This window comes from Scomber japonicus, chromosome 22 (genome assembly GCF_027409825.1).
Source record: "Scomber japonicus isolate fScoJap1 chromosome 22, fScoJap1.pri, whole genome shotgun sequence".
Classification (NCBI taxonomy): domain Eukaryota; kingdom Metazoa; phylum Chordata; class Actinopteri; order Scombriformes; family Scombridae; genus Scomber; species Scomber japonicus.
In genome coordinates, this window is record NC_070599.1 from 24,346,866 (window position 1) to 24,358,346 (window position 11,481).

At 35.1% G+C, this 11,481-nt stretch overlaps 1 protein-coding gene across 1 annotated transcript; it reads right to left on the bottom strand.

The window, feature by feature from the left end:
- Nucleotides 1-833: 833 nt before the first annotated feature.
- On the bottom strand, nucleotides 834-10,570 carry LOC128383592 (butyrophilin subfamily 3 member A2-like). Its single transcript, XM_053343190.1, has 10 exons — nucleotides 10,562-10,570; nucleotides 10,376-10,517; nucleotides 6,447-6,740; nucleotides 6,220-6,342; nucleotides 5,926-5,999; nucleotides 2,874-2,966; nucleotides 2,578-2,607; nucleotides 2,000-2,107; nucleotides 1,423-1,549; nucleotides 834-877 (listed from the first exon to the last, which is right to left on the bottom strand). Exons 1-10 carry the CDS (start codon nucleotides 10,568-10,570, stop codon nucleotides 834-836), a joined length of 1,044 nt encoding a protein of 347 aa, XP_053199165.1.
- Nucleotides 10,571-11,481: the final 911 nt, after the last annotated feature.

Consider the following 11,481-nt stretch of genomic DNA (forward strand, 5'->3'; position numbering starts at 1 on the left):
TGTAAATTTACAACTACAAATTAAGTCTTACCTTCGCTGTTTTTCTGGTTAAAAGTTGTGTCTGGGCGCTTTATATTCCCAGTAACAGCTACTCCAATATCTCTGGATCATTGAAGGTCGACTCAAGCCAGTTTCCATTTATTTACATGGCAAGGGGGAATGAATAGCAGACCACCTGCCTGCCTCATCGTCCTCAATGCAAACACACGGTCTTTGTCACCATCTAGTGGTTGAACTGTGCTATTGTGACAGATTTAGCCAACTACACTACTTTCTATCTCATCCCAATGGGCTCTCTATGTAATATTTAATTTTGTAATATTTTATTTATTTTATGTTTACTTTTGTGATGGTAAAGGTGACATTTTATGTTTCTGCCTTTTGAGTTGCATTCAAAATAAAATGAATGAAATGGCAACCACTTGATTTTTTTGTAAATTAGTTGTTTTGATTAGTCGACTAATTGAAAATTAGTCGAAAGACTAGTCGTTAGAAAATTAGCCTTTAGTGGCAGCACTAAACAAAACCAAAGACCTCTATATCATTAAAACATGTGACTGAACAGATAATAACATGAATATAAAACATATCTTATACTTATATATCTGGATTTGGGGTTTTAAAACAATACAGAACATTTTCAGTCTCTTCATGAGTGAGAGAATCAAACATTCATGATTATAAATGAAACACTGAGACATAAACTCTGTTCAGTGCTGCTCAGTTCTGTCTTTGTAGGTTTGAGTTGTTGAGTTCTGCTGAGTCAGTTATTTTCTGTATCAGAAACCACAGAGTATATTGTTGTATTTCTACCATGATCACTTACCAGAGAGCTAGAAGACTGGACTGGAGCAGTTTGATCTCTTTCCAACTGAGACTGAGGAGAGAAAGTAACAGATTAAACACAGAAAGTTTACATTACTTCTCACAGTAGATCAGGGTTGTGGAGGTTAGACAGTCTGCAGGGTTTGAACACAGGAGTACAACACTATGAATGTCTCCCAGAAGTGTGATACTCTCTCTGTATTTAAATTATATCATGTCTCCTCTCTCTTTATGATCAGCCTCGAGCTCGGCTGTTTGGAGGTTCGGACACTAGAGGAAACCCTCAGCTGAGAAACTTCCTGTCTGAAGATCTCAGTCATCTTTTAAATCTCTTCTTCAGAGTTTTATCAAAGACTTTTTCCTTGACTTTTTCCTTGACTTTTTCCTTAACTTCTTCTTCTTCTTCTTCTTCTTCTTCTTCTTCTTCTTCTTCTTCTTCTTCTTCTTCTTCTTCTTCTTCTTCTTCTTCTTCTTCTTCTTCTTCTTCTTCTTCTTCTTCTTCTTCTTCTCATCATTATTACAATAAAGGACTTTGGGTTCAGATGTGGTCAGACAACATGTCATAATAATAACTTATTATTTTAGTAGTAACTAGACTTTTCATAACCCTAACTAGAAATCTGAATAGAAACAGAACATTAGAGAGATGAACCTCCTTGTTCTTGGTCTTCTGTCTCTGCAGGTCAATTTCCTTCCTCTGAAGTTCAGTTTTTATTTCTTCAATCTGGGAGGACAGAGACAAGATGAGACATGTTATATTTTAATACATATTTTAGTGAACATACAACAACAAAGAAACAATGAAGCCTGTGTAATGTGCTGGTTTTATTTGTGTGTCCAGTTTAGTCCTTGGGCTAAACTGGACACACAAATAATTAAAAATAATAAATTGGGCGAAACTGGTGAGTCATTAATAGTCTTTACTTTTCATTTTCAACATATACAGGGAGGACTGAAATAGGCCTGGCTGCATCTGTTTAATTTATTTCAAAGGAGGCCTACACATGCAAGTGAAATTTTTTTCAGGGTTCATCCATTGCTATAACATTTGAATATAGGGATTTTAATGAAAATCCTGTATTAAAATAGAGAAATTATTGGTCACAAAAACAGAGGAAACATTTAAGAGGAAATAAATCTTTTGAGTAAAATATACACAAAAATATACATGAACCTCTTTGGTTTTGGTCTCAAACTCCTCCTGCTTGGTCTGCAGATCCTTCTTCAGTGTCTCCACTTCTTTTTCAGTTTGTTCTTTCCTCTGCTGCTCCTCCTCGTCACCCTGGATCATATGAAGACATGAGACTGAACATACTACACAATGACCCACATGACAAACAAAAATCTGACTTTTGTTGGATAACAAGTGAGTAGACTCAGTTATACATGTAGTAGAGAGGCTGCATTTCACTTTGTTTCAAAGTGTAGTTTTATTTCAGGTGTGTGAGTGCTAACATGTGATCTCCCCTCAAAATAAACTGTACTGATTCAAACTCTCTCTGCTGCTCTTCTGCTCTGATAAAGTTGTTCATTGCTGCACAATTTAATCTGTTAATGAGGTTCATGAAGAAATTCATGAATGAGCAGCAGAGAATCCAGTCAGCATTTAGTGCTGATAAAAGGTGAGGAGGCTCCATTATACAAACACAATGGATATATTACAATAATGAATTAGTTCTGTGTCGAGGTGTTTCCTTAGAAGACTCTGTTGAAATGTCAGAGTGTCATTACATTTATACAATGAACACTTACTGGACTCCAATTATCTTTTATTGTCTCCAGCTGGAGGAGGGAGAGATAAAGAGAGACATGGTTACAATATTAAAGCATGTGAATAAATAAACAACCTGATGACACAGTTACACTAAATCCAATATGAAAATGTAACTTTATATATATAGTTAAAGGGATTTTATATGCAACAAGTTACTGAGAAGAAGTAAGTTTAATAAAGTTAACATGATGTATGGATCCATTCAGTCTGCCTCAAACAGCAGAGATGATGAGACATTAAATAAAGACAAAAGGATTAAGATGAAGAGATGAACCTCTTTGGTCTTGGTCTCCAGATTCTCCTTCAGGGTCTGCAGGTCTTTCATTGTCCTCTGATTCTCTTCATGGAGCTGCAGCAGCTTTTCAATCTGACAGATTAAGAGAGAAAAGATGAGAGAAATGTATAAACATTTAAATCTAAACTGACGTCTGTGACGGATAAATAATTAGGTTTCAGTCTGGACGTGTAAACATTTGTTTGAGTTTGTCAAACTATAAGATAAACCTTCTTGTTCTTGATCTCTAAGCTTCTTCTTTCTGCTGCTCAGATCAGAGATGAATGGACACAAGATGCAACACATGATTTTCTGTAAGTGTTAAAACACAATGAACTATTCTGATATATGAAAATAACAGACTCACTTTGTGGATCTGTTATTTTCTATATCAGAACACCTCAGACTGATAATTAGACTGATAACAGGACTATTAAAGGATCAGTGTCGTCTGATTGCCTGAACTGAGAACTGTAGTTAAACTGTTTCCATGGATACTTGTCAGCCAATCAGATCATTTTCACAGCACTCTTACCATTTGTACTGTCAACATACTGCATCAATGCTAACAGCTATTCCAAAAGTAATCTTTAAAAATAATCTTTCCCTGTTTCCTGTTGGCCTCTCTGCCACTATCACACTTATAAATAAAGCTGGAGTCAATACATTCAGAATTGATGTGAATTCAGTGTGACAAATGAGTTGAGTTGTGAATTGTTACTTGTTCTTTGTGAGAGGAAGATACTGTAAGATACAGTGATACAAACATAGAATAAGAAAAAGTGAGAATAAAGTACATCTTCAAGACAGATTTAAAACTAAAAACAAAAAGTGGTAGAAATAAACAGGAATATGAACTTGATTTTTGTTGTTGTTTTGCTTCTTCTGAAGCTTCTCATATTAGAATATTTGAGTGAAACATTAACATATATGACAGACAGGCTTTTTAACGGCATTACGTAATTAGGCTACTAAAAAAAAGGTAACTGTATTCTGCTACAGTTACAGAAAAAAAGACAATCTGATTACAGGTACATTTTGTAAAAATGGGGATTATTTAGCAGGATTACCATTTAAAACACATTTTACAACAAAGAACATGCACTGTAAAAGTCCAAAATGTGAGCAGAGCAGAAACGAGAGGGCAAAATAACTTGCTGATCTACGATGGTTTGAGTAAAGCAGTGTTTCTCAAACTTTTTCACATCCAGGGCCCCTAAATTGACACAAATTACACCATGGACCCCCACCTGATAAGATTGTTGCTTTCAGATGTTTTATTACAGTATGAAACCCATGACCTAAACAATCATACATAATGTTACTTAAGGATGGAATTATATATAAAATGTGTTATATGTATGTATATTTCTGTTAATAAATGCTTTATGTGTACTGTGTTTTGTTTTTTGTTTTGTTTGGTTGTTTTTCTTTTTGTTTCTGTGTTTTTGGCTACGTTCACAAAGCAGGCCTTCATGCTCAATTCCGATTTATTGCTCAAATCCATTTTTTTTGGTGAAAATTACACGTTTAAATGTGGCCTGTCTGCGGACTGCGATGTGCACCTGAAGTGACCCGCATGCTAAGTTTTAATGTGGAGCATTAACTTCAAAATAACGTCAAAGTTGGATTAAATGCAACGTAACTGTTCAAATTGCAGTCGCATTTTTAAAAATCTGACATGTTTGGAAAGTTCAGATTCAATACAACTTGTGCTGTACACATTGTCAGAAACAAATCAGATATGGGTCACATTTGAGCGAACAAATCGGATTCTGGTCACTTTTAACTGTAGTGTGAACATAGCCTTAGTTTAGTTTCTTATTCATCATGTAATTTGAGATTCGTGTATGACGGGGCAGTGGCATTATAATTGATATTTCATGCTGACTGTAATAAGCTGTTATGTTGTTGTAAAAAAGGAAAACTTTTAAAAAAATAAATAAATAAATAATTCCCCTTTTTGCTTCCCACTTTGAGAACCACTGGAGTAGAGGATGATACCACATGAGGCGTGCAGGTGCACACAGCAAGCGCATGTACACACACTTCACACATGCATTGAACTTAAAATTGGCAGGGATATTTGTAATGGATGAACTATGAGCTCCATCAGAGCTGTCTGGACATTTTTGTTTTTAAGTAGATGAAATTATTTTTAAGTAGACCAGAGTCTGACTGAAGATTTAGCCTTTGATATCATTAAATATCAATTTGATATCGAGAGAGAGAGAGAGAGAGAGAGAGAGAGAGAGAGAGAGAGAGAGAGAGAGAGAGAGAGAGAGAGAGAGAGAGAGAGAGAGAGAGAGAGAGAGAGAGAGAGAGAGAGCACAGTTAAGACCAACTCTCTGTACACACCAATATCTCCACCCTAACTGCTTGTGGTATTTGTATAGAAAGCAGTCAATTTTCCACCGAATGTGTCCTGTGTCTTTATTATTGCATATTTGGTATTAATCCTAAAGTAATGGAAATTAATCAAGTTACATTACTTTAATATTGTGGTACTTGGATTACGTTACTGACAACATTTTTAATACGTAACTAGTAACTGTATCAGAATACAAATCTAATGCAAGTGATGTATGTATGTACACTATAGCATGTATATAAGAAACAGCAGCTTCAAAAAGTATGAAGTATCAGGTTCTGTTCTTTTGGAAATCATAATGTATATAAGAACAGATTTAACAGGGAACTGGTAAAAAGGAAGTAGGCATCTGAACAAAATAGTATGAACCTTCTGTTTCTTCTCCTCCAGCTCCTCCTCCAGAGTCTGAACCTTTTCCTCAGCTTCCTCCCTCCTCTGCTGTTCATCCTGAAATGTCTGCTCAAGAAAGACACAAAGAGAAAGGAGACAGAAATTGGACAAAATTATTATTTATTTAATTTTATTTCTTTATGTAAAAATGTACTGTATAGACTTAAATGTCTTATGTAAGTTGCTTTTGGTTTCTTTTTCCTCCATTGCAAATTATTCTATTGTATTGTGTTAACTCATGCTTGTTCTTCTTTTCTTTTTTTGGATCTGTTCTGATACTGCTGGACTTACTGTGAGTGTTATTCCATGTACTCCATTGAGAGGCTGCATTTCAGGATCACCTTTAATTTCATCCCTCTTGGTCTCTGTGTAAAAATAAAGGCAGTGATATTATAGAATAAAATACTTTCACTTTCATCTCAGGAAGTTTGATGTCAGTCTAACGTGAGATACAAAAAGTCTAAATTTTTTAAGTACTTCACAACCAAAATGATTAAAACAAATTTAAAAATACCAGATTTTTTTATTAAGACCTGTGAGAAAAGCTTGACTTTTACAAAGCACTACAATTCACTTGTGACTTACTGTTCTGTTTCCATTTCCACACAAAAAAGAAAACTGCAACAACCACGATGAAAACAGCCAAACCAACAGCCAAACCAACGATGATGGCAGGAGAAGAACTGGGCTGGGCCTTAAAGAAATCACCTGCAAATGATACAACACACAGAGTAACATGTAATTTATACAACACTGAACCTCAGCTATTTGAAAGTAAAACCAACATGTGAGACTAAAAATGCATCTCTTACCTGGAACAATAAAGTGTGTCTCTCTGGTCTGGTTGATCTTGTTCTGTTCGATTCTACAGGTGAAGTTGTTGCTGTGTCTCTTCTCCACAGTCACTCTGCTGCTGACCGTATAGAGACCATAAGGACCTCTGACTGTCTCTGTAGGTTCAGCAGAGAGGAGGTTTCCCTCACCGTCCAGCCAGAACACCTCAGGCTCTGGATACCAGCCTTTAGACTCACACTGTAACACCACTCCTCCTCTGATTTTGTCCAGCCCTGCTACACTGATGACAGGCGAGGGGAAAACATCTGATACTGAGGAGAAAATGTTTTTTTTACACAATGGTAAACAAATCACCAAATAAGTAATTAATAGAAATCCCCAAATGTAAATGCACAACTGTAAAGCTAATTTAATCTGGTAAAGCATGTATGTGTTCTATGTCTGATGATCAGTTTCCTAAATCCTTAACTGTGGCTCCTATTGGACCATAAAACAGAGTTCAGAGTGCTGATGGGTTGTCACATATCTGACTGTTGCCAATGATGAAATTTGGAAATTCAAAGACATTTGTAGCCACGAACACTGGCTGTATGTGATGTCAGTCAGATTTTTCTGGGATTTTTGAAATGCAGTATCTGTTCAGGTTTTGGAGCCACAATGACAAAGTAGTTCTCAGTCCTGTTACATTATAATGGTTGCACTCTCATAAATATGCTTTATGAGAGTTATGAGAGTACAGCTAACAGGTTAACTATAGCCATTGTTTGGAGCAATAAATGCTTTTCATGGCAGACGTTTTGACCTGTCGACAGGAAAAGCACAGGTGGAGTTATTGACACCAATGATGGCTGCTTTGCATTTATGTTACTTTTGCGCACAGTCTTTTTCTGTGTCTCTGCCAGAACCTCTGTCCAAATGTACCATTATTATTGTTATTAATTATTATGAATTAATTTATTAATAAATTAATGTATTTTACAATACATGTTTTATATCTTGGTTGGTTTTAACTTGATCTTTTATCCTGATAAATGATCCAGATGTCATCAAACATCTGGATGCCTTAGTATCTGATATTTTACAAAATCAGCACTCTTAGATCTTCACTCCTAATACTATTACTTATTTGTACTTCAAATAATCATTTTGGAATAATTAACTCTATAAATAATTAGTCATTCTTACAGCAATAAGTCCAGCAGTAGTTCATGAAACTTTTAATGGGGCACAAATACCATCGTCACCAACAGCAATATAACTTTTCATTGGGTAAAACTTCAGAGTAGCTTTTCTTTTGATTAAACTGTTCAATTTGTTGCAAACCCAACCGCTTGCCTCACACACTTTTAAGGTAAGGAATAAAAGGTGTATTAGTCTGCCCTAATTAGGGCTGTGCTAAATGATGATATAATGTGTGACGAGACAAAAACATCTACTGTTTCATTGTTTTATTTATTATTATTATTATTATTTATATCATTGTGACAGAAATCACACTCACTAATTTTCATTTTTTGGAGACTATCAATCTTTGGTCCATATTACATTGATAAATTACTCTTTTTGGCTGTTTACTTTCACAACCGTTTTTGAGTCCATATTAACCATAAGAAGCTATTTTTACCAGTGTAATTTGATGGGAATCAGATGAATGCAAAGAAAGTCACTTTATGACTTTGACTTTATAAGATTAACAATATCGCTATCCTTAAACAGAAAATAATAACTGTGTGGTCTTGAGGTAGGAGACATCTTCAAAATGTTTATTATTAAACACTTTTTTAAGGATTACATTCTTTTACATTGAGAAATATGCAAAGTGCACAAAATGTAAAGCACATTCTAATAAAGTGCATAACAACTTAACAACTGCATGGCTCCATTATCTTTGAAAATTGAGGAACTTGCCACAATGAGAAATATGAAGAAGTGCACGAAACTCTTCAGAAACATGAGCAGCATTTCTCTGAAGCTGCAGAGCGATGGGACATTGAAGGAAAGTTACAACAATGTGTGTAGACAGTGCAGGAATATGAGAGCAGCAGCAAGACTCCTGCCATAGCAACACATGCTGTGCATTATGCAGTTAACAGGTTGATAAAAACAGCAGCCTGTGGTTTTAAGTGAGTGCGTCAGTGAGAAGCACAATTAATGTGATTTTTTAAGTGTTATGTTTGGCCCTTAATGGCATTGCTATAAAGTTATGTAATGTGCTTAACATAGTGTAAGAAATTACATTACACTCAACTCTTACCTTTCTTTACACACAGCAGTATGCCTGTGTCAAATTACTAACTTAAAGGAGTTATTGAGCTCTAAAGTGTCAAAATGTCCTTCAGTGTAACAGTCTAACGTAAAAGTGACAAAAATGTTTTTAAAATGTAGAAAATCATCCTAAAATGTAAATTAACACCCATAGCATAGTTGTGCAAGTCTTTGCAACAATATGTAGAATAATGGGCTGGAACTTATTTTACCTATAAAATATTCTAAAATTTGAATAACTTCTGTCCCAAAATGTGTGCATCATCAGCGTCATTCAGAGTAACAACGGGTAAAAAGACATTTTAAAGCACCTCACATCATTCTGATCATGCGACAATGTGTGACATCATGAAAAGGACCCTTTGAAGACCCTCTGTCCATGTTGTGAGGTAACTACATCTCTCTAATATTGGAGAATATCACTTTTTTCTCTGTGTTACAGTAAGAAAAGAATAACTTTTAATTTGTGGTAGCTGACATTCACTACAATGTAAAGCTGTAAAGAGCTATTTTACACAATAGCACGTGAGCTGTTTTACATTTTATTTATTTCATCATAGTTTCTTACTGTTTCTATGTTAGCTAGAGCAAAGAGAGTGGAAAGTCAGGCCAGCAACGCATTTGGGTTGCATCCCTAACCCATTGCACTGGGTCACTTATTTTAACCCAATGTTAAGTCGAACTCACTCAACCTACAACTCAGCAGCCTGAACGCAGCAGTTGGGTTATTAAAATAAGCAGTTTTAAGAGTGTAGACCATGTTATACCACAACGTCATTCATTATGCTGAATGACAGCAGCGTTTCTATCCCATGTTTTCACTAGTTTATAACATTTAATTATGCAATTCATATTTATTTGTTGTAGTAATAATGGAATTTATAATTTAAAACAATTTTATGGCATTTTAATGTATTGCAAGACACATTATCTGTATACTGTAGACATTTTAAATCTTATCCTGTTTTTATACAGTTTTTAATGAAAGAAAAGAAAAATACTGCTGCTGATAATTGCTCGTAGGATAATTATTGTTGTAATGATACAACAATAATCAATATAACAATGATACCAATATTTTATATTAGTTTTTTCACTCATTTGCATTTTTTCAGTGCAAGGCAGTACGTGTTTATAACAAACCTTCAACAAATTTAAAGTTGTCGCATTAAACGCACAGTATTCAACATAAAATATTGTCATTTACAGTCCAAACATAAATATAGAACCATATGATTATGAGAAATGGACATAAAAGTGTGTTATTTTTTTTGTTGTTTTTTTTTTACAAATCTAAGTGTTACACTGAATGCTATTTTTCTAAGGTATATTCTTATCAAAGAAAGAGAAAATAAATTACTAATATAAGGACGTAGGTAACACTCCAATGAACATAAAAAGCCTTTTAGGAAACTGTACTTGCTCTTTTATTTTTTGCTACGTTGAAAACCTCAAACATATTTGACCCATATTTATATACTACTGCTACCTACCAGCTAAGAAAATACTTCGTAACATCCATTTACTGAGCTGATCTCTATTTAAACTTCTTCAACAAGAGTTGTACTCTTCATTTCTGAGGAACAATGGTTGAAAGCTGTGATGATTGTATCTTTACGTCTTTGCATAGACTTCAACATTCTGCACTATAAACAACATGTTAAAAAATGTGTCAACTTACCAACAACAAGCTCGATGAAAGATTCTTTATTGAAGTGTGGAATGTGACATGTGTAGTTCCCCCCATCAGAAAGTTTCACTCTAGAGAGTTTCAGTGAAATGTTCCCTTGCTTCAGCCCATCGATGGGCAGTGATGTTCGCCCCTGATAGGATTCATGTTTAGCACTTGTGGTTTCCTGACCGCTACGCTGCACATGGACAAATATGGGATTCAGGTCAGGTCTCGTCCACTCCACTGTTCGTACTGAAACATCCTCTGCAGGTTTCAGTTGACATGGCAAAATGACGTCATCGCCAACTGTTGCCACGATAGGCTGAGATGGACCAATTAACTGGGACTGACCTGGAGAGAAACACAAATGTTCATTCCTGCAATAAGAGCTAGAAAATTAAATCTGTTCATCTCTTTTAGACTATTTTCATTTAAAATCAGTCAGAAGTGTAATGTCTGCCATCCATTGCATAGCATCTGACAAGTAAATATTCACTTTATAGATTTGGCTTTTAGTTCATGGCCATCTGTCCCCATAAGATGAATCTTATTGAGTTTGGTGACTCTGACTTTTCCTCTAGTGCCACCATGAGGTCAACATTTACAGTTTTGAATGAAATGTCTCAGGCACTGTTGGACTGACGTCCACAAAAGTGCATACATTCATGTTTCATTGAGGATAAAGTACAATAACTTTGGTGATAAGTTTTCATCTACACAATCATAAAGTGAAAATGAACCTGAGTCCATGTTAGTGTTGAAGTTACCTCTACATGAGTGTGTTAACAGAAGATGGAGAACCAAAACACAGAGGATTTTGAGCGGAGATTGAAGGGACGGTCTGTTCATCTGGTGAAGCATCCTGCAGTTCTGAAATGTGGAAAGAAGTCATTGATACAATGAATGGAAACATACTTTAGATTTGGTAATTCCAGAGTAGGCTTAAAAATAAAATGTCATTTGTATATATCTCTGCTGTTTTGTGGACTTGGCAAATCCAATTTCCATTATTAAAGTATTCACATGGGTGGGCTACACATGAAAAAAACAAAAATAACAGCCATTTTCATCTTTATGATATATACTCTTCTTATTGATCCTCTGTTTGAATCCAG

Excerpts from the sequence above, each read along its gene's own strand:
- LOC128383592 (XM_053343190.1), bottom strand. Across the intron at positions 2,608-2,873 it reads TGGAGACCAAGACCAAAGAG|CTGGAGACAATAAAAGATAA; the intron begins GTTCATCTCTTC and ends TCCCTCCTCCAG. Across the intron at positions 878-1,422 it reads TCTAGTTAGGGTTATGAAAA|TCTCAGTTGGAAAGAGATCA; the intron begins GTCTAGTTACTA and ends TTCTCTCCTCAG.